This window comes from Anopheles maculipalpis, chromosome 2RL (genome assembly GCF_943734695.1).
Source record: "Anopheles maculipalpis chromosome 2RL, idAnoMacuDA_375_x, whole genome shotgun sequence".
Taxonomy (NCBI): Eukaryota; Metazoa; Arthropoda; class Insecta; order Diptera; family Culicidae; genus Anopheles; species Anopheles maculipalpis.
The window spans coordinates 54,167,563-54,190,628 of NC_064871.1; the positions used below are offsets into that span (position 1 = coordinate 54,167,563).

The 23,066-nt window shown below is 42.1% G+C and overlaps 1 protein-coding gene across 1 annotated transcript; it reads left to right on the top strand.

The window, feature by feature from the left end:
* Positions 1-2,281: 2,281 nt before the first annotated feature.
* LOC126557098 (protein kinase shaggy-like) lies at positions 2,282-21,739 on the top strand. Its single transcript, XM_050212753.1, has 8 exons — positions 2,282-3,626; positions 10,506-10,696; positions 12,447-12,530; positions 16,319-16,429; positions 16,567-16,804; positions 16,903-17,096; positions 21,084-21,270; positions 21,353-21,739. The coding sequence occupies exons 1-8, from the start codon at positions 2,456-2,458 to the stop codon at positions 21,700-21,702; spliced, it is 2,526 nt and encodes an 841-aa protein (XP_050068710.1). The 5' UTR covers positions 2,282-2,455; the 3' UTR covers positions 21,703-21,739.
* The last annotated feature ends 1,327 nt before the right edge of the window (positions 21,740-23,066 follow it).

Below are 23,066 nucleotides of genomic sequence, written 5' to 3' on the forward strand. Positions count from 1 at the left end.
TTAGCAATTGGATTGTGACCGTATCCAGTTTCGCAGCGTAAGAGAAAGGCCCATTTATAAAACATTTCATTAATTTTTCAATCATTGGAGCAATTTCAGGCACGGATTACACACCGCGACTCGTAGTTCATTTTTATGGTTGTGTCTGTCGGTGCGTGATTGGGTGATATTTTTTTTTTTTTTTTTACTCTTGGCTTAGCGCCTGTCCACCATGCCTACTTTGCACGATTAAGAATGAAAGAGCAACAAAAGAACGCAGCGCGCGAATGGTTGTGTGTAACCTTGACTGACGATCGCTCCTTTCGTTCTACTGTGCTTCAGAGCACAGTGAATTGTTTCCTCGCTATGGCTCACTGGTTAACAATCGGTAATTTGATGGAAAAGCATTGCGCCGCTTAGTTTACCTTCTTTTTCGTTTGTCCAATTCGTCAAGCTAGGAATGTGGCTGATGCAATCGCGTAACGACATTTCATCAGTTTTTATCGGCTTCCCTGACTGGCGGTGTATCCACTTTACATGTTTTATCAACACAATAAAATTAACCCATACACGTGTACTTTTGACACCTCTTTTTTTCCCCTGCTGAGCGAGCTGCCGATGACTCCCCACGTCTTATCGCGTTGGTCGAGCCCCATCAGATCGAATTTTCACTGCAGCTTTTTGGCCTATCTAGCAGGAATTAGGGGAATGTATGTTGTGTGGTGACGTATCGAATCGAACTGTCAAAAGCTTCCACCAACATTCCGTTATGTGAGCAGAAAATCAGCACCCAAGATGCTAAAAACGTACGATCTTAAGCACACCGATGATGATGATCGTGAAGGACGATCCTCATACACACAGACAGTAGCGTAGACTGGCTCCTTTGGGGGGAAGTTAGAAACCGGTTGCTGATAAAAAAAAACCCCAGCTGCAAATAATTAACTAACCTGTCGTCTCCAGCCGGCTGCTGGGTAGTGTCAGTACCAGTCAACAATATAAGCCAGAGCGAGACAGCGTGCGTTTTGCAGTCTAGCAGGTGCCGTAGGGTGTTTTACATAAGAAAAATGTCTCACCGACGTGGAATGCGCCTAATGCGTTTGATTCTATGCTGCTATCTTTCCGAAGGTTTTGATTTTCAACGCGAGGCATGCAACAACCTTCACCTTGGTTTACAGTTTGTGGGGGTTGTGTTTCGTTTCTTATTGCAAAAAATTGGACAAATTTAAGTCACTGTTCAATGTAATTTCTTCTTCAAAATTAATTTACACTTCCAATATGGAGTCCCCATGGCTCCATAATTTCTCCCCTCGATGAATCCACATTTTGACAGTACGCGCGAGATCATCTCGCTATGTTCGGATGTTTTCTCTCGCTCAATTTGTTGTGATTTTGCTGTTCGTAAACAAAAAGCGTCCCTTAAATGCTCCTGAGACGAGGCGCAGATCATAAAATTGAATGTTGTTTGGGGTTTTTAACCCCCCCCCCCCCCCCCCCCCCCCCAGGATTTGGGATGGCGCCATTTTAACAACAACTCCTCCCCATAGTTCCACTTTTTGTAAACCTCTGTAGGATCTTCTGTCAAGCGTGAGTCCCGTTTTGTCCAGCATCCAAAGGTGTGCGGCGTTGGAGAGCATCAGAGATCAGAGTCTGTTGGGTGGCGCGCAGATTGATTTAAGACGCAATTTCTTGGTTCTGCTTTACTCGTTTCGTTTTGGGGTTGGGAGGCCACTTTCACGAATTGTGAGTGTGCGGCTCGTCACTACGCTTTCCTCGCACTTTGGGTGGTTGGGCTGTTGTTGTTGTGTGTTCGATAGAGAGTGGACCCAAGGGCCCCGCACCACCTCCGTGTTGCGAATTGTTGCGTTGTAATTCTGCAAACTTCAAACCAAGACAAGGAGCGTAAGGTGTGTGCCTCTTCCACTACCAAGCCGCAGTATGTATACACAGCGAGACCTTGTTTCGGAGCAAAACAGTCGGTGCAAGAAGTGCAAATGGTACGGTCAAACGTGCCGACGTTTGCAGTTTTCTTTAACGCCATTTCGTATCGCGCGTCACGTTGGGTCAAGTCGGTGTGTGGGGTTTTTCCTAAAGTTCCAAGCTTGCAGTGGTGCGTTCCCTTTAGAAAGCAGTCATTTGAGGTTGTCAAATTTGGGATAACGTTTGACAACATCATCCGTCACAGAAATTAAATACTGTCGGGTCACAATCGTCTAACTTTGGGAGTGTTTCGTTCGAAGGTCTTAAGATATGAGTTGGAATCGTTCAAATGTTTTACAGATAAATTTGTTATTCTCTTCACTAAGTAGCGTGCGTGTGTGTTTGCTACTCTAATCTCCATAGACAGTGTGCAATACAAATAGCAAGTGACAGTGCCCTACTGCACCACAGAAAAGCTTCAAAGCAAAGAAGAGTGCTCGCGGTAGTGCTGCAAATAATCTTCAAGTCGGTGCCATAATTTTCCACTCGAAATAAGATGGCAGCAGTAGCGACTACGGTACAAGACATGAATGATAGTGTAAGTAGCGGAATGGCAGGAACGGCCCAGTCGTCAGCAGCAGCAACCGTGCCAATTGTGACACTTCCGGGAGTGTTTCGGAGACGCATCGAAAATCTGAAACACAACAGTGAGTGTGAAAATGATGAGCAACGTCACAATCAGACGCTACCTTCGTTTGCCGACGCCAAAATGGCCGCCTCCGATTCCGGTGTGTTCCTTTCCATGCAGGACATCGATCGTGATCCACCGGGTAGTGGAACTGGCAGCATTATCGGCATGTCCCGGCTGCTGTCCAACGGTAGTGGTAGCTCTGGCGCTCGCACAAAGGAACCCACACCACGACTGGATCGCGATCGTTGCGCGGCACTGGAAACGAATAATAGCGTAAGCAACGCTGATGCACTGCAGCGAAAGGTCGTGCAGGAGGAGGAAGACGACCCCGCCATGGATGGGAACGATAACGGCGTAGATAACGACGATGAGGAGGAGGAGGAGGAAGTTGGCATTACGCTGCGGCTGGGTAAGAAGAAGCCAGAACTGCGTCTGATGAAGGATCGTACCTGCCAGAGTCTGCCGGACGTTAACAGTCCACGACCGAAAGCGCTACCGAAGGTAGTTACCGCCTGTGATAGTACCGATACGGATGGGTTCGGAGAGGCCGATGACGACGACGACGACGACGACGACAACGACAACGTTCCGGTGAGACCTAGCGATACGGGTGGCACATCGCAAATGGCCCCAATAGTGGAACAGCCAACCGGCAGCAGTAGTGGTGAGGAAGAAACAATTACTGCCGCTACCGTGGTTCCTGTTCCGAACAATCCGCTAGTGAAGCCACAGCTACCTGCACCTGGTCCACCGCCACTTGACCCAAACGTGCTGCAAGTGTTTGCCATCGATCCGAAACTAATCAACAAGTACGATGGATTAGAACAAACGCTGTACTACATCGATGAAAACGGTAGTCCCAAGATTCGCGAGAAATACGCCCTCCAGCGACAGTTGGCGGAAGAAAAGCGGCAACGGAAGCAGCAAAAGAAGCTCGAACGGGCGGCCAAATACGGTGGTTCGCTCGACGGCGAGCCACCGGTGCAGTGTTCCTGCTTCAGCTTTAGCCGATTGTCCCGCAAACTCAAGGAGATGTGTAAGTTGTTTACCCTGTTGATCAAGTTGATCGTCGTCACCAACCCGGACGATGGCGACGTTTAATTAAATATTTGTCCGTAGCACTAAATAATAGAGCAGCTAGCACCGGGTGTGAAATTCGCGTGCAAAGAACGGGTGGGGGAGACAGAAAACGTCCGTAATGTCCCCTCCTAACCTTGGTGATAAGAGCCACCTAGTGTGTCAGGTGTTGTGTGGCATGAGGCTTCTTTTATTTAATTGTTTTGTTTACTTTCGTCATCAGGAAGCAATTATCAACTTCACTCCCTTATCGCACACGGGCTTTTTCTTAGCAAAGGCACGAGGATTAAAACGCGACGTTCGATTTTTTCGCCATCCACAAATCCTCGTGTCATGTCCTCGTGTAGAGCAGGCGACCGCGCCCCTAAACAGAAATTAATTTTGCGCTACTAATTGATAAGTTGCTGCACAAAACATGTAAGATTTGCATTTAATTCTGTTTTATTCTTGAAAATGATTGAAAGACTTGAAGTCTTAGCTTACACAATTATCGATAAATTCTCTTCCTGATTTTAATGTTCATCAATGAAGCAATTGCACCAACACGCTACTCATTACTTCTGTCGTTTAACGAACTGTACTAAATTAAATGAGCACTCGGCACACCCGGTGATCCTTTTTCCCGCTCAGGACTTACTTCCAGAACTACCGTGTAACGGTGGCGTTGTAGTACACTCATTCTAGCAGAGGTTTTTTCAAAGTCAACCCTCTCTCAAATAGTCTATTGACGTCAGGTAAATGCGCAAGTTGATTAATGTGCAAATAAGCATGTAGGAAGAGTGCGAGAAACACTCAACGAACGATCGGTCATCCCGCAGTCGTTGTGTCGTTTGTGAATTATAAGGCAAATAGTGTGAACGTTTACGTTCACCTCTTACACACAACTGACACTTTAAACAGCCAAAACACATAAACGTTTGTGGTTCGATTGAAGTGCGCGTGCAGTAAAAGTGAAGGATTTATGTACACTTAAACTATTTATTTTATTACCACCCTTCAAAGCTTCAAAGTCTCATTTGGAGCGATTAATTTCCTTTTTTTCAGCGAACAGGCGTACAGAGAGGCCTTAAAAATAGCTTTGCTCGTAAAACCCATGTTTAACCAAGCTTGTCTCATCAATTTGCTAGTAAATGCAAACTAAAATTCCGACTAAATGGTGAGGGTTTCTTGCCTTTCAGGACTAGTTATCACTTAATCACACACACGTACGGATGCTACCAATTATCTAGCACTTATCGTGTGTCGTGCTGGTAAATAGTGATAGTTTTCTGAAGTCTTCAATAACGAAGCCATCTTATCGACATCGTTTATTGACTATTTATTTTTAGAACCCATGTTGACACTTATTCTTCTTCTTGACCTGTTCAGGATTGAACACGTCGTGTCCCCGGACTCCAATTAGTTTCTAGGAAACTCGGTCTAGGGCTGCAGTCCTCCATCCACGGCTGCATCCGATCTCCGACAGGTTAGACTCCACTTGATCCAGCCAACGAGCTTGCTGTGCTCCTCTACGCCTCGTGCCGAACAGGTCGCTGACGAGCACCTTCTTGATGGGGCATGTGTCCGACATACTCATCACGTGTCCCAGCCAACGTATCCTTCCGGCTTTAACTACCGTCAGGATATCAGCACCGCCAAACAGCTCAGCTAGCTCGTACTTCATTCTCCTTTGCTACACGCCCTGCTCGCACACACCGCCAAAGATAGTCCTTAGCACCCGCCTTTTCGAAATGGCGAGAGCATTGGCGTCCTCCGTCAGCATAGTCCAAGACTCGCACCCGTAGAGGACTACCGGACGTATCAAGGTGCGGTAAATCGGACATTTCGTGTGTTGTTGGAGTCTTCTGGCACAATTCCCCTGAACAATGCGCCTTCGGATTTCACTGCTTACGTTGTTGTCCGAAGTTACGATCGTACCAAGGCAGCAGATCTCCTCTACCATCTCGAGATCGTCGCCGTCAACTGATACTCTGCTTCCGAGTCGGGCTCTATCACGATCAGAGCCTCCGGCAAGCAGGTATTTTGTCTTCGTCGCATTGATGCTCAATCCAATTGTATTTTCCTCGCGTTTCAGATGGTAGGACGCCACGCACACCGGCGCAGTTGCTCCCGGCATTTTTGGAGGATCTGTCGTAGAGTAAAGATTTGGTCGGTTGTCGATTAGCCTCCAACAAATCCAGCTTGGTAGCTTCCGACGTAATCTGTAGCCAGGGGCTCCAGTCTACAGAAGAGTATTCGGGACAGGATCTTATAGGCACAAGTTAGCACAGTCCATCCTGACGCCATTGCCCGGGTGCATGATACCCAGTTTCCATTCGTTCAGTAGTTCTTCCTGATCCCAAATCTTAACAATCAGCCGATGCATGATGGCGGAAATCCTCTCCGGACCCATCTTGAACAGTTCGCTTAACCATGCTTAACAGCGACACTCTCGACTAAAAGTGCAGGAATCGTTGTATCTTGACAGGGTCTTTGATTAGCAACGTTGCAAGGACACAAAGTTTGTAAGAATTTTTCTCTGTTGACCACCACCGTCTCTGCCCACAGGGCCTGCCACCAGCCCATCGCTGGCAGCTGATTTGTTGCATTTCAGCTGTTTGATGGCACTGATGACTTCGTCCAGGGATAGCGGGGGTACCTCGTCATCGTCATGTTGACACTGTTTGATGCGTATGAATCAATGGGTTTGCTTAGCTTACCTCTAAAGCATGCTAGTTATTGGGCCTTGAAAGTGAGACCGCATGTACCGCTGCAAAAACCCGTTCCAATACTATACGGAACTCAATTGCTGCAGCCTTTACCGTTGAACTCTCCTATTCACCTATATGGATCGCCTACAGTAGGCGATCACTGATCTTCTATTAACAGACACGATCAACTTATTCGTGTATCCCCTATAGTGCGTATGTATGTGCACGGGTTTTAAGGGAAACGAAACGGAAACGCCAGCTTACACCAGTCATCCACTCACGATATAGTCTTACTCGTGTTACGTCTTACTCGCGTCGTCTAGTTTCAACTTCCGCAAACAGATGTATTGCTCACTTTCCGGGTTTTCGCATTGAACGCAATTCCGTTTGGTTGCGAACTTTTGGTCATGATCAAAACGAGCCACTTCCGGCAGTAGCGAAAAGGTCGTTTAGAAATGGAATGTAGGCTGTAAAATGACGAATTATACTACGCCACGCGGGCACCAAATCCTTATGTTGGTGGAATGTGGAATAAAAATATTACGCATGCGGCAAGCAACTTATTCCAGCCGCGCCAGTAGTGATGATGACGTTTGTTTTTCACATTTTGCGTCCACCTTTGAGAGTCAACTGAATGTTTTTGCGTGTCGGAGTTTGCTCCCGGTGCTACATTTGCTCAGTCAGAAGAGTCACAGAAATTCTCGTTCTCACTTGTATTTTTGCGTCGAATAAATGTTCCTTGGTGGGGGAAAGGTGGGCATGGTAAACAAACAAGAACGCGCTAGATAGAAATGGCACCGTCATCATCATCATTCGTGAACCGTTGATAGTATGTGCCCGTCCTGTTACGATTTTATAAACACGCAACGTTCAGGGGCAAAAGCTGACGACTGGCGGCGGAAGCGAAGATAATGAACGTTCTGGGCTGGTAAGATGTTTGTTACCAGACAAATAATCAGCTATTTGACTCTGAACTCTCGTCGCTTCGGTGTCAAGGAGAGATAGCGCGCGGGTTGCGTTCCGGGACACTAGCACCTGATGCGATTTGTCCGCTGCTTTAAATAGCACTATGTATCAACACGCTAGCCCTTTAAGCCATATTTTGCTAGACTGTTTTGCTCTTGGATTGTTCATAATACTTTTTTATTTATTTATAATTAATTATGACGGTCCAGTGCCGTATAGTTATGTTCATAATACTTTTCTTAATGAAATTTTTACGGAACTCCTTGGCGTAAATGAGCTCTAGTCAATGAACCTGCTGTCCTACGAACTTCCTATAAATATAAAACTCCCATCGCATCAACCTATTACCTTACAGCAAACTGAAAAAAGCCCTAGTTTACACTTTCTGAACCTGCAACTTGTAAAATCACGCAATGGTGCCCGGCCAGACTTTATCACGAACTTCAATCATGTTACGGTTAGCAACAATTTACCTACGATTTCTCCTTTAACCCGGTCTCTTTGTTTACTACCTACGAAGGCTTATCTGTCCAGGAGAAAAATAAAAGAATAAATAATGATTCACATGAATTAACCGCTACCATTAATGCTGTGCAAGATTTATCAATCACCGAGCTTTATTTTGCGGAGGCTCGTCTTTGCCGTGATAACACAAGGGCACAGGTTTTGATCACACTACCGATAGACACTGCTTACGATGCTTATCGTGCAACAGCAACTAATTCCTATATTATGCTATAGGTTGGTAACAAAAATTCAGGAAACAAAGCTTCACTGTTTTCCGTCTCACATTACGACCGTGTGACAGTTCTGTTTCAATATATGGAAGACATTTTGGAAAAAAGTTAATCAGCTGATAAGAGTAAAATTAAATACAATACCGAAAAAACCAATCCTATGGTGTATTAAGGTTTCACGCTTCGTCCTCTTAGTAATAAATATATTTTGAAATGATCTGACTGTTCGGATTCGCGATAACCTGCTGCTGCTCGGAATGATAACCTTCGGTCGGCGCACAGTTTGTTTTACACTGCGAGACGTGCCGTCCTAATTGGAGCACCCAATGTATGATAGCAATGTATTTAGAACAAGTATTGGTGCATAACTAATCACGGTGAACATTGATGCAAATTTTTTGTCTCTTTTTGCAGCGCCTATCATCCATTTGTTTGCAAAGTGATGTAGACGGAATATGTTTCTGTTTCTATGATCGTCGAAATGTCTAGTATCTCTACATTACTCAACGCAAATGACAATAACGCCCTCACTAATTACTGACCCAGTTTATGTCTTACTATCAAGATCAGACTTATTATTTTTTCTAGACGACGAAATCCTAACATAAGATTTATCTTATCAGTACCACTAATTGTAAATAAAACTTGCAATCAATAGCCCTAGGTATCGTTGCATTGTATTTGCGAGGGAGTTGCACATTGTGTAATGAGATAACGATTGTCCATAAATGAATAAGATCGACACAGAGTTATTACCAATCTGCGTCAGTGACAGCATGTAATCTTTATTTTTGGGGCTCGTGGCGGCATTGACATATAACTTCATTGTAGTGTCTTTTTGAATGACTAGAACCGGTAAAAGCTGTGTTATCTTAGAGCCGGACAAAGGTGCAATCTTACGACGCACGACAGTGTAATCTGTCAAAAATAGCTTTCAAATTGTTCTTTTCATGATGTCGTAAGTTATTTTCTTCTGGAAAGTATCAGTAGAGCCGCGTATTGCTAAACTTATTGCGTAAAATTTATCCTTTTTAACACGGTGATCATTGGTATTGGTAGCAAGAAAGTTTATCATTTTGTTACGATGACAAAATAAACTAAAATGGCGTAGATCAATTGCCATTTGCCATGCCACGGCCTGAGCACAAAGCAAGGAGGCATGAAAATAGGCTAATGTTTCAGTCTAATATCAATTTCATTTTTCAATCTAGAGCAAGAGCGATCAATACTAATTCTATTGACCTGATTTGAGCAGTTGCCAACTATTGCTGCTCCTACCTTTTTTGGAGATTAAATTCAACATTTTCTAGGTTTGTTGATGCAAAGTTTTGATACACTTTCTTGCAACGATATTTTTGTCCTCATCATTACCGATCTCTGAAGCTGTGCTCCTTACAACGAATTGCAATAATTGCTCTAATCGATTGCTTTTTTTCTGGTAGTAGAATTCTCACTTTACCCACACTGCCGCGAAGACGACGACTACGTTGACGGGGGGCACCCAGTTTAGCCGCAGATATGGCGGGGCAAACCCATTGTGGATAAATTATGCAAAGTTTCACCTCCACAACCGTGGAATATATGGTTAACGCCACCATCGTCATCATATAATAGCCCACGAACGCTTCTGCGTCACTACTACTACTCATGTGCAGTAAAAATATGAGCCAATCGATTGGTGTACCTTTTAAAAAGTGGAAACACAAAAGAAAGCCAAGCATTTCTGTGTTCTCCGAATTCCGAATGATTCACATCCCACGGAATTGTTCATGTAAATCATGTAAACCATATCAAGAAAATCAAAATAGGCGAATTTCTGCTCAAAACTGGCAGCGAGAATAATTATTATACAGTAGCCTACGAGCCGCTAAAAATAGACTCGTAAAAGTTATTACAACATTTTTTTTCTTCTTGTTTGTAACGGTTATAGGACCGTCAAACGCGAACCATAAAATGTGGTGGTGGTGTGTTGTAAATCATCAGAAGATCGATATTTTATTTTCCTGTGGGCAGAGACACGGTGGTGGTCAACAGAGAAAAATTCTTACAAACTTTGTGTCCTTGGAACGTTGCTGATCAAAGACCCTGTCAAGATACAACGAATCCTGCACTTTTCGTCGAGAGTGTCGCTGTTAAGCTTGGTTTTCGTTTCTGCTTTTACAACTTTAGCCACCGCAATTAAGGCGTAAAAAACTTGGAAGCGAATGGAAAGCAATATACGGCAACAAATCTATCGCCAGAATCAGTAGTATCGGTGGAAAATGCAGTGTAAAATGTATTCTTCATCTGGTTTATGTCCGCGGGTATCATCAAGCGCCCCTTTCCTAGCATCATAGTTCGCGCTAGCCGTTTGGTGGTTTCCTTGCAATACGCTTACCCACCTGACTGACGCCTGGAATCATATTTCTAATCGAATTTCCATTCTCTCTCTCTCTCCCTTCGCAGGTAAGGACGGTTCCAAAGTGACGACGGTTGTAGCAACACCCGGACAAGGCCCAGATAGACCACAGGAAGTATCATACACAGATACTAAGATAATTGGCAATGGAAGCTTCGGCGTCGTCTTCCAGGCGAAACTCTGTGATACGGGCGAGCTAGTCGCCATCAAGAAGGTGTTACAGGACAAACGATTTAAGGTAAGTAAGTGAAGAAGCCAGTTCGGTGGTGGCTGGTGACCGCACAATACTTCTAACTAACAAACGAGCAATGCTAGGAAGATGGGCGTTGCTAATATGACTATCATTAGGATGTTATTAGCAGCAGCGATTGCGACAGGTGGGGTGGGTGCAGCAACAGGAATTCAATTATGATACCTTGAGTGTAGAGGAAGGTGTGTAGACTAAACCATACATGAGCATAGTAGTCGTAGCCTTTAAACACAACTGCAAGTTTACACTTGTTCATTTCCGGCTCGCATATATCGCGCTGCTCGGCACTGGTTTTGTTGTAATGCGATGTTAATTAGGAGTCTCGGCAGGATGCCCTCGTTGCATCATTCATTCGCCGACGATGTGTTTGTGCGCGTGTGGGGGTAATGCACGCGCGGTGTAAGGTGTTGCAGTTTAGCGGTTGCATGTAAATTACGGATGCCACACATCGTCGGGATCCTTGAGCTTGAGCTACTTTTGAGCAGCTATAGACTGATGACTGATCCACCAGTTTTCTTGGAAGTGGAAGTTTAGAACGAATAAAAGGTTTGTATGTAGAAGAATGTAGCTTTAATTTTTCAAAAGAAGCAATAGACTTGCTAAAAACATAAAAAGAAACAGATAAGATGTTGACAGTATCAAATATCTTGTTTACTGATGAGTCAATACGCTAATGAAGCTGAATCACGATCCACTCCTACATGATGGACACACAAACAATCTTTTCGTGACAAAAACAATCCATTGCAACGAGCCGGTCTTAAGCAGTTTAAACTACTGGGGGTGAAATCGAAGGTAGTGAGAGTTCCCTGAATCATCGTGGATGATCATCACAATATTATCATAAGCAACTTTTAGGTCAATTAATCAGAAACGAATGCGCGTAAATACTGGCCGTTAGAGGTTACCATTAAAGTCGTCCCTCTGCTGTTGTTGTAGCACATGCATATGTCATGCAATTCAAATTGAAGGAACGGTTTTATGTCTTACTTATTCCACTCGCTCTGTAAAAACGCTACAAAAACCGTTTTAGTTCGATTGAAGTTATAATAACTCCGACCTGGTGGACGGTCGGGACGGAAGTATCATTTTTGTCCTTGCTTAATTCTCCGCACCATTTATCGATTGGGAGCACGGCGGAGGTTTTGTGTGCTTGCGTGACTGTGTTTGTGCGTACAATAGCCAGTGCTGCTACCGGAAAGAAATAACCGTGTTGCCTGTGTCAAGGTTTTACCCACCTCAGTCGAAAGGTGAATTTTATGTTCTGCTAGCTATGGATATGGACTAGCGTTGTATTATTTATTTTTGTGTATTGCCTTTCCCATAGTTAGAACCTGAAACGAAACGTTGTTAAAGTCGATGTTAAAATGTGCCCTCGATGTGGTAAATGAGAGAAATTGGATTATACTCCCGGTGTTCGTCATATTCGTGGACTGAATTCGCCGTGCTAGAAAAATAAGTATTATCGATTAACTTCACAGAAAGTAGCGGCGCGGCACGCAAACGAGGGTTTTTTTTTTGGTTTGTTTGTTACTTTCGCCCTTTTGCTAATCGTTCATCTGTCGGGGTGTGAGCACGTAATAATTATTCACTTCTTACAGTCTTTTTGACTTGTGTCTCTCATTTTCTCCATTACTACATTTACTTTTTTTTCAACCATTTCTTCTTAACAACCGCACACGTGCATTCGTACTTACAATACTGATGGCTTACATTTGTCTTTTCCAATTTCTTCCAGAACCGTGAATTACAGATCATGCGACGACTAGAACACTGTAACATCGTTAAGCTAAAGTACTTCTTCTACTCCAGTGGCGAAAAGGTATGTATCAAACAGCACATGACCATCAGAAGATCACACACTAAGCAGCAGCTTTTGCTGCACATCCAGCCAACCGGGGGTGTCAAGTCGGAAAAAGCTCTGCTCAGTTCGCTTAGCGTGTAGTATTTGTCACTCATTTGCTACTCATTTGTTAGCATCCTCTGCAGATGGATGTGTATGTGGAAAGGTGGGCTTGAGCTTTTTCTTTCGCAACATGCATCATAGGCTAGTTTTTGCGGATACTTTCGACATTTAAATACACGCTATTGCTGCTATTATAGGACATTAAAAATAAAAGAAGCATTCCATTTGATTCAGAATTATTTGTTCCAAGTCAACGGTCACATTTTGGCTGTCTGGCTGATTATTAAAATTTATTACAATTATTTGGCTAACAAAAAATATTAAAAAATAAAATTAACTGCTCATCTTTCGTTCGTTTGCTTAACGTACCTAAGGAACTGGTTGTTTATTTTGTAATATTGTTGATTTGAATCGAATTATACACTTCCAGAACTAGATGTTACAGGGTTTCTGAGTAGAACTAGAGAAATGCGAGGCATTTCTAGACAACGCACAAGATGAACTGGACAACCGTCGCCCTTTCTCGACAGTGGTCAAGTTGAACAAACGCTTGGTTGAAGTGGACGAAAGTCAAGTAGAATTGGACAGTCATATTTGAAATCATTCTCATTAAATCATTCTCAAACGTAGGTATACTTTCACACCGAATATAATTACGATCAGTACCTGTTCAAAATTTTGTCTTTTGACAGAAGATGACAGAAGACGTTTTTGTTTATAATCACTGAATCGAGTTCTTGTAGCTGTTGTCTTGGATATTTTACAGAATAAAAAATACTAAATCAGGCGTACAAAAATTAATATTTATTTGTTTTACCGCTTTGAAACATGTACAAAGTACAAACTACATTAATGTTGTTATTGAATGCATGTTATGCATGTAAATTAAAAAAATGTGTATTTCAACGGTTACTTTTCAAATACTTGCCAAGCGTTTCCGAAACGCTTCCAACTGTTTCACCAACAATTTCAAATATGACTGTCCCGTTCTACTTGACCATCGTCCAATTCAACCTAGCGTTTGTCCAGTACAATTTGACCACTGTTGAGAAAGGGCGACGGTTGTCCAGTTCATCTTTAGCGTTGTCTAGAAATGCCTCGCACTTATCTAGTTCTACTCAGAAACCCTGTATTCTTAATTTCTTTATTCTGTAGATCAATAGAATTTTTAACGTTCAAGACTCTGTTCCAGATTAAATCGGAACATTTTCAAATCGATTGGAAATCTTTTCTTCTATTGTGTTCAAGTTCATATTTAATCATTTCTATCAAGACATTGCTGGACTGAAAGACTTGAAAACATTGGTGTTTCTGCAAGGACAGAAATTAAATTTCTCAGTCCAACTGTGTCTGAGATGAGTTTAATGTATTTAGTTGTTAAAATTCATAAAGCGTTCTGACGTGTTTAATCCATTATAAGCCGTAAAAGCTATATTGAAAAACACTTTTTATACCAGCGTCACATTAAAATTTTCTACTACAAAGAATGGTGATCATGTTAAAATATATTTGCTGATTATGCTACTCAGTTGGTCCAATTATAAACTTATTGCGTCAACCCAGTTCCCACAGTAATCTTTTTATCATACTCCACAATTTATCACATGGTATTTTCAACATATTATTTCGCGTATTCATTTTCTGAATAGCAGTTGCCTGTAGTTTTGTAGTTTTGCTCAATTAGAAAAGTTCTTCATGTCGATGTCTAAGCTATGACAAGAGTGGTATTGCATTGTCACCGAACCGATGATCAATTTCGTATTAATCTACTCTCTTTTCTTTTTTTATTTATTTCAATTTGTTCTAACACAAAACCAACATCTAATCGCCCATTTTTATCTTCTATCGTCGTACTATTTGACTCGAAAAAATAAAAATTACCATACCAATGATATTTTCCAAACAATTTGATCAAATATGTTTCATCATCATCCTGAATGTACGTAATACGCACCATCTCATCATCATTTCGCAACAAAAAAATAAAAACACCACACATTCTACAGCGTGATGATTTTCCCTTGGACATGGGACTATTTGCCGGTGCCTTGCAGTCGCAGGTAGAGAGACAAATTCGAAATTCGAATGAACGAATGTGAAAAAAAAAACGAATGTGCACACAAAGCTAGCTATAAGCTCCCCGCGGCGCGATTTCCGTACTGCAATGAAATGCAGCTGCAACGGAGTGCGCTAGAGTTGTGACTCCCTTTTTACCCCACTGTATATGCTCGCCAAGCGCTCTTTTGTGTGGCAATTATTGGACGTTTAATAAGCATAACTCTTACCTTTCCCCATCCATCTTTCCGTTGATTGATTTCGACAGTGCCCTTGTCTCCCCCACCGCCACCCAAGGCATAAGGACCGCTCTACTATTAAACATCTCTTTTTAGATATGCTTTCCACAACACACCACTCGCCCCATACAAACGTACACACATAGCTGAGATGCTTTCCACACTCCATTGATTAGCCCCGTAGCATGTGGAATGCAGTGATGCTACTTAAAATCAAACACAAAACATTTCCACTAAGCAAAACCAAAGCTTATCCGATCTCCCCAATGCACCACGTGCGCTAATGAGTTCCACTGTGTGTAAATGTGTGTGTGTGTGTTTGTGTGTGTTTTGTGATTTTTAATGCAATAAATCCCTATTGGTTTTGTTTATTTTGTTTGTAAAAAAAAGCACCACACACGGTTGAGGTTCGAGCGCGAGCGTGTATCTGTGTGTGTGTGTGTGTGTTTGTTCCTTATCACATGGTTGGTTTTTCGCTACCACTTTTAATCGCTAGATTCATTTCGCGACCGCGTCGGTTTTTACTTTTTCTTTTTTTCTTTCAATTTTGTGATTTAATTTCTTTAACCATACAAAGAGACCCTGTCTTCGCATTTCGCTATAACAGTTGTGCCGATACTGGGACAAAATTCAGGGAACATTTGTAAAAAAAGTCTTCAGTAAACAGTTAAAACTTGTGAGGAGAGTAGTGTGTATGTCCGTTTTTGAATGTGTGAATAATATTGTATAAAACAAATATGCATTAGAAGGCATTAGAAATGTAAGATTTTTATCTAAACCTCGAACTGGTTCTTCAGAAGTTTTGTTTAAACTGGAACTGCAGGAACATTTTTTACAGACTTCTCCAGCGTTTGGTAGCTGTTTGCACAAATGGTTGTCTGTTACGTTCATTTGCTTCGTACGTACCTCATACGTGTGCACGTTGATATGCGTGTTAAAGTGAGATGAATTTAAAAGATACCATACATTAATATATTCAACCAGTTCAAAGCAGTTCGATTTGGTTCGTTTTAGGAACAATAATCAAAGAAACGATTAAAAGAAGCTACATATTCGTAGCACCTGTTTCATTGATTCATGGAAAAAAGTATATACGTATTCTGAAGGTACAGTAGTTCCTCCAACCAACTACTACCGGTTCTCTCTTCCAGACTGTAAACTATTCGTTATACTGTAGATTTCACAAACTTTGGGATATGGTTGTCTTATTGTAACATGTTCTTACCACAAGTACACGCTTGTGCTAATTTGGTAATAATCGCTGTTTCACAGTGTGAAGTTGTTAATTTGTTCAAGAGTCGTTTGCCTACTAATTGAATTGAAGAACATTAACCTGTTCCATTGGAATTTTACTTCTTACAATGCACTTCACTAATTTGTTGAATTTTTCTTATTTTCTTCCCCTTATAGAAAGACGAAGTTTATCTGAACTTAGTGCTCGAATATATCCCAGAAACGGTTTATAAAGTCGCCCGTCACTATGCTAAGAACAAATTAACGATACCTATCAACTATATCCGAGTAAGTAGCGGGAAAAGCAGATCATCAACATGACATGTCGGTTACTGACCTGGGAGTTTGTTTGTTTATCTTCTCTTTCCCGCATCCGTGCTTCCTTCCGGCTGCCGCTCAACTGATCGACCCACTTCCGACGGCAGATTTACATGTATCAATTATTCAGAAGTCTTGCATACATCCATTCGCTCGGTATCTGCCATCGTGACATCAAACCACAGAACCTGCTGCTCAATCCAGAGACGGCTGTTCTGAAGCTGTGCGACTTTGGCAGCGCCAAGCAGCTGCTGGACGGTGAGCCGAACGTGTCGTACATTTGCTCCAGATATTACCGAGCTCCGGAGTTGATATTCGGCGCCATCAATTATACCACCAAGATTGGTAAGAGAGAGAGAGAGAGAGATCATATAATGGAGATGATGTTAAAGTTATCATCATTACTAAACCACATTGTTTCCCATTTTCTTGTCTACTTTTAGACGTTTGGAGTGCGGGATGCGTGCTAGCAGAGCTGCTGCTTGGACAGCCCATCTTCCCGGGCGATTCGGGCGTCGATCAGCTGGTGGAAATCATCAAGGTTCTTGGCACACCGACACGAGAACAGATCAAAGAGATGAATCCCAACTACACGGAGTTCAAATTCCCGCAGATCAAAAGTCATCCATGGCAAAAGGTACGATGGATATGGGATGATTCGTTATTCGGCAGCACAAACCCCCTCTAGGACACGTTGTGCCTCCTCATATTCAGCATTGATTGCCGATTGACACCCGTGTAGCGTATAGAAGAAGCGTTGCTGTTGTTCTTCACAAGATCATTCCCGTTTTGCATCCCTTATTCGATCACAACTAAAGTCCTTGAGGAACTCAATCGTTTTATTACTCCCTTTTCTCGTCCTACCTTTCGCGATAAAATATCTGCATATGGAGATATTCTCTTTACATCCTCTAAAGGCTTTCTTCCTCTATTCATCCCTATCTTTCTCCGTAATTCAAATAATTTTGTCCCTTTCAGTATCATCACTCTCGTTGCACATACCTTTCCTGCGCTTTTTTTGTCAATGGCGCCAAATGTGTGGTGTGTTTCGTGTTGAAAATCGGTGACGAACCAACTGCTTTTATAGTACCTAGAGATGCCGTTAACAGAAAAAGAAATTGTCAATTCCCCACAGTTACAACAGTTACCGGAAACAGAAATCATTTTCCGTACGATTCGCTTCGACTCATTTCAGTTAATGCTAGAGCGAATGTCTTTCCCTACCACGACCAAGACCGACCACCAACGTATTAGAGTAAGAACATGGAAGATTGTTGTCGAAAATAAGAGAGGAACGAACTTACCGCTAGCCTATCAGTTTTTTTTTTCTCTACTTCTTCTTACTATACTTACGCTCAGTTTGGCGCCACTACCAAACAGCCCCAAACCACCAAACACCCAGCAGTACTCAAAAAATGTACAACCCACTACCTTCATTCTTCCACCATTTAGTAGAGTTTAGACACGTAGAGGCATAGTATTCTTGCAGGATGTTTAAGAAACGATTAACTTATTTGATCTTCATTCTATGAGCAATCGTTCTATGTTCTATGAGCAACCGGAGGACGAATAGTAGCTTATTTGCAGCACATGCAATCATAATAACTTGACTCTACAATTTTCTATTGAGCGCACTCCTGCTATAAACTTTACAAATCTTTTTAGAAGTTTAATCAAACAACTGTTAGTATATACCTACACTCACATACGCAAGACACGTGGCTACAAAGCGGAACGATAATTTTTCTACTTTTTAACATGTGTCGATTTACCCTGTTTCTACTCTCTGTTTTACTACTATTTTTTTCCTTTTCTGTTATCTGTTTTGTATCTTTTGTTATGATGTTGTAGAAAGCATCACGTTCGAAACTAATGAAGGACGATAATAATGCATTAATAACGATGATTTGGTGCATCTTCTGATGGTGGTGAAATTAATGCAGTTGGTGGAATTGTCTTACACATGCACACAAGAAACACACACACACGCACACACGAACGCACACGCGCTCGTACAATGCAAACCCTATTCTACTAAATGCAGTGTTCGGTTTGACCTCTGGTTATGTTTGACCGTCTGCCAATGTGTTATTTGTCTACGCGTTTGTTTTCATTTTGCTCTACTTTATCCTGTCTAAGCTAGTGCTTCCACCCTGGTACAGGCTTGAAATCAGCATTTTTACTCGCTTTCTTTTGAGGTGTTTAAAAGTTTAACATACCAGCAGCACCTTCAAGCATATGCTGCACCACACATTTTGTTTTCGTTTGTGTCCATTCGACTTTCGACTGTGACAGGGGAAAGCAGCAAACAAACATTCGAAAACTGCTTGCAGTCATCATATACCGAGAATCATTTATATTTTTTATCTCGCTTCTATATGACTTAAACATTCATCCCTCTTTCACAATGCGTAAAAGGGGCCTAGATAACAGGGCTTCCTCGAATCATTCGCCATAAATGGAAGCTGAAATTTTATAACAACATCGACGCACCGTTACGCTTCGCTATGGTATATCACGCACCTATTTCTACCAATTCCACCTTAACTGAACTGGTTGAGTCGAATCGAGTCTCTTGTTTGAAACGTCTGACGCTTTTTAAATTTCTAGTTACAAATTTGACCGTGTTGAGTGGTCACACTGACATCATCGATATTGTTGCGTACGCAGATTGCGTTGCACGACTTGGCCCTCTGGCGGAAAGTTGTGTCGCTCGTAACAAGTCGTCGACATTCGATCGCATAAGGATATACAGTGACCGCGAATAAATTAAGACCACCAACTGTTGCACAAGAGGTAAAAATGCGATTGTGAAGCCAATTTTCAATGAATCTACTTAGTTTTTTTTTGTGAAAGTTAGTAGAACATTTTGGGAACATATTGCTGTCATTGGATGTATCATGAAATTGAGTATTAGTGTTTTTTCCGATTTTGATGAAAATATGACTGAATATTCATCAATTTTAAAACTCAAAGAAAAATTTCTTTGTAGCTTAGGTGCATCTCTTTTTTTGCATTTTTCGAATCTAGGATTGGTTATGTGTGCTCATAAAAATGCTAGATTTTTTTGGGTCCAAAATTTTCAAAGTTATTACCGTTTTTTTATTATTACACCAAGATTTAATGAACTTTTGGTCACGAACAAAGATGCTATAGATAGTTCAATAGTTGATGATCATTCTACCAAAATTTGGTAAAGTTATACCCAGTAAAAATAACGAAATTAGTTTTCTGAAAACTGTACATAAAAGTGGTTTTACATTATTGGCGGTCACCATAACAGATATCATACTTGCAGGCAATTGAAAATATTGACAACATTTTTGAACACTTCGCATAGATAATACATCCTTGCGAACGACTCCCGGGCTCATTGATACTCTATTTCTAGAGTTGCTGCAAAAATAAATGTATGCCCTTTGTCTTAGACATTAAAATGAAGGGCTTCGTGTCTTAAACATGGGCGGCAAGTTTAGAATTAAATAGTCCATGTTTCGGTTATTTCTACGCACCGTTAGTAGGGATGCTTTACGTTCAATAACGATTTTCTTCGTTGTGTCTTCTGTACATAAAGGAGCCGTACACTATTGTTTAAATGTTGGCAGGATTTGGTCCTCTGCATGACTTTTTCTACTTTCTAAAAGACCAAGCGATTATGGCCGATGGTCAGAACGTGCCTCACTATTTCCAAATCGTTTTTAGCTCCAAAGGGTAGAAACCATGGAACGAACAAATCATCAATTGGAGTTTACCATAATCAGTTAATAACAACATACAACATAACAACAAATCAGTTGATAACAACATACAACATAAATGGTACAACAAACAATATATTGATAATATAGAACGCCGAAAAGAAATGATTCTTAAAACCTGAATTTCCTTCATTTTGACCATTCTATATTCATATTTAAAAAATACGAGCAGGTAAATTATTGATTATAAATGATTTCTACGGACCACATTACAGACAGCTTTGCGTGCCATAGTTTGGAGACACCTGCTATAGTTCCTCTCACATCTTCAATAGATATTACCATTTACACCACCAATAAGCCAATGAGTTAGCACAGTTTCCTGTCTGCATCACCAATCATCTTCAGCGGTTTGTGCTACTTCCTATAGAGTGACTGTCCACATTTTTCCGCCGTGCGTGTGTACTCCTTGCGAAAACGTCCACTAGCAAGTTTGACAACATTCCTAACGTTTTACGCGAGCTATGGTTTTTCTTTTCTTTTTGTGATTCCTTTACTTACCATTACATTTTTGTTTTGTCCGGTGCGCTCGGGCGGCAAATATCGTGCTGCTGCTGTTGTTCCTGTTTCTGTTTTTGTTCACGTTTAATTCTATCCCACCTCGCTAATTTCTGACGCACCTTCCTCTGTGAGTGTTTTCACCTCGTTTGGCCCTAACTTGTCTTAATGTGTTTTTTTTTCTTTTTTATTGTTTTCACTTACTAGTCACACGCACTGATATATGGGACTGCGCGGCGCTCGCAATGCAATGCGTGTTCGGCCGATCGCACTTGCAAACTTACCCGAATTACTAACACACACACGTTTTCCATCTGTTTTTTCTTTCTTTCTTTCTTTTTTTCTGCTCACTGTTTTCCTTCGTAAAGGTGTTCCGGACACGCACCCCACCAGAAGCGATTGCGCTGGTTTCCCGCCTGCTGGAGTACACACCGGGCACGAGAATCACACCGATGCAGGCTTGCGCTCATCCGTTCTTCAACGAGCTGCGAGAAGGCAGCAAGTACCTACCGAATGGTCGCGAGTTTCCACCATTGTTCAACTTCACCGAGCAAGGTAATGTGCGGCAGAATATGACAAGTTTTTTTTTTCTAAATGGGGACAGATTAATTCTTTAATCTTTCGCTTTCCGTTACAGAGCTTGCCATTCAGCCGAGCCTGAACCTGATTCTGAGGCCCAGAAACCAAAACGAGGCAGCATCGAAGGCTGGACAGTCGTCGAGCGGTTCGATGGAAGGTGGCAGCGGAAGCAGTGGCAATGGAGGCGCCGGTGTAGGCAGCTCATCTGGCAGTGGTGGCAGTGGCGGCGGTGTAGCTGGTGCTAGCAGCACGAGCGATCCGACCAATCTGGCCCAGCAATCGTGCAGCGGTGCAGCCGGTGGTGCCAGTGGTAGCGGTGTCGGTGTCGGTTCGGATGACATGACTGCCGCTAGTGGGGGCGATGCTAGCACCTGCCAGCCAACGGCAGCCACCTCCTCGATGGGTTAGCTTTAATTGTGTACGTTTCGATCATCCAACACAAGAAGCAGCGAAAAACAAGCGAAACAACCAGCCGGGCCCGTAATTTAGCAAGTGAAGAATATTAGTTATCGAGCGTAATGTCCTCGAGGGGTGCACAGAAGAGCACAGCAAAAGGGGCACACAAAATCAATGAAAAGTAAACAGAAAATTAATAATAGAAAATAGTAAAAATCATGTGTGTGTGCGCACACGCTCTCGGCGTGTGGTAGTGCGTAGGCTCTATGCAGATCGGACACGATGTAAATGAACTCTACAACAAGGAAGGTGCGTCCCAACATTGTCTTCTTGTCAGACACATGAGGGTAGGGTAGAACGACTCTAGTACAGGCGGAGAGAAGATAAAAGGAAAGAAATTCGCGCCTGAACATGAACTTGGGATAACGCAATGTGGTTCTGTGTGTATGCAGAACGGAAAAGTGTGTGTGTGTGCGTGTGTGTGTGTGTTTGTGTGTAAAAGTTTAATGTTAAATTTATTTTTAATTATTATTTAAAGGATGGAATACAACTAATGTATCACTGAACAGAGAATGAAAAGCAAATGATGAAACAAACAAAATGGAGAATCGTTCAGAGTGGTGTCCCACGCGAAAACAACTCGAAGTCGAAGAAGAATGTGGTTGGTGTGTATAGTCAAAATCTGCACGTTTGTTGCGTTACAGATTTGTTTATGTTTTCTCTTTTTTACTTTTCAAATCAGTCATCCGTCTTTTGGACGCTTAGTGCGACTTTTGTTTTTTTTTTTTTAAAGAACCAATGGTAGAAGAAAAAGAAGCAGCTGAAAAACAGAACGATCCTTGTATGTTAAGTTACGTAAAGTCCCATGGGCACGTGGCGCTGGAGTGTTATGTGTGGAGTTTGTGCTTAAAGCAACCGAATTGCCTCTGTTGTATAAAGCGAAAAGCCACTGAGAAGCACACACACACACACACACACACACACACACACACGGAATAAAACAAATTTAAAGATAACAATCACAAAGACTACCACTACGACGGTTGCAGCTGCAAACACGTGCTCACCGCCTTTTCTAGAGCAGTTTCGTACTGAATGACGTGACCGCGCGGTGGTGTATTGCAGCATTGCGATGAATTGTAAGTACACATGTATTCGCAACAGATAGAAATATTTAGAACAAACTGGATAAAACACACCATTTGTGGGCTTCTACCCCTCCCCACTCTGTTGTATATGTCTGTAAAAGATACAAAAAGAAAAAGAAAAAAAAACCGAAGTTTAATAAGAAGTCGCCGCCTCTGCAGGGGAGTTGATAACAAAAGGGAAACCCCGCGGGAAGTGTGTAGAGGATTATTTTCCTCTCCCGTTTCATT

What these genes read in the sequence shown, in the direction of transcription:
- LOC126557098 (XM_050212753.1), top strand. Translation starts at nt 2,456, where the DNA reads ATGGCAGCAGTAGCGACTACGGTACAAGACATGAATGATAGTGTAAGT. An exon ending in TACAGGACAAACGATTTAAG is followed by an intron (nt 10,697 to 12,446) that starts GTAAGTAAGTGA and finishes AATTTCTTCCAG; the next exon opens with AACCGTGAATTACAGATCAT. An exon ending in GTTCAACTTCACCGAGCAAG is followed by an intron (nt 21,271 to 21,352) that starts GTAATGTGCGGC and finishes TTTCCGTTACAG; the next exon opens with AGCTTGCCATTCAGCCGAGC.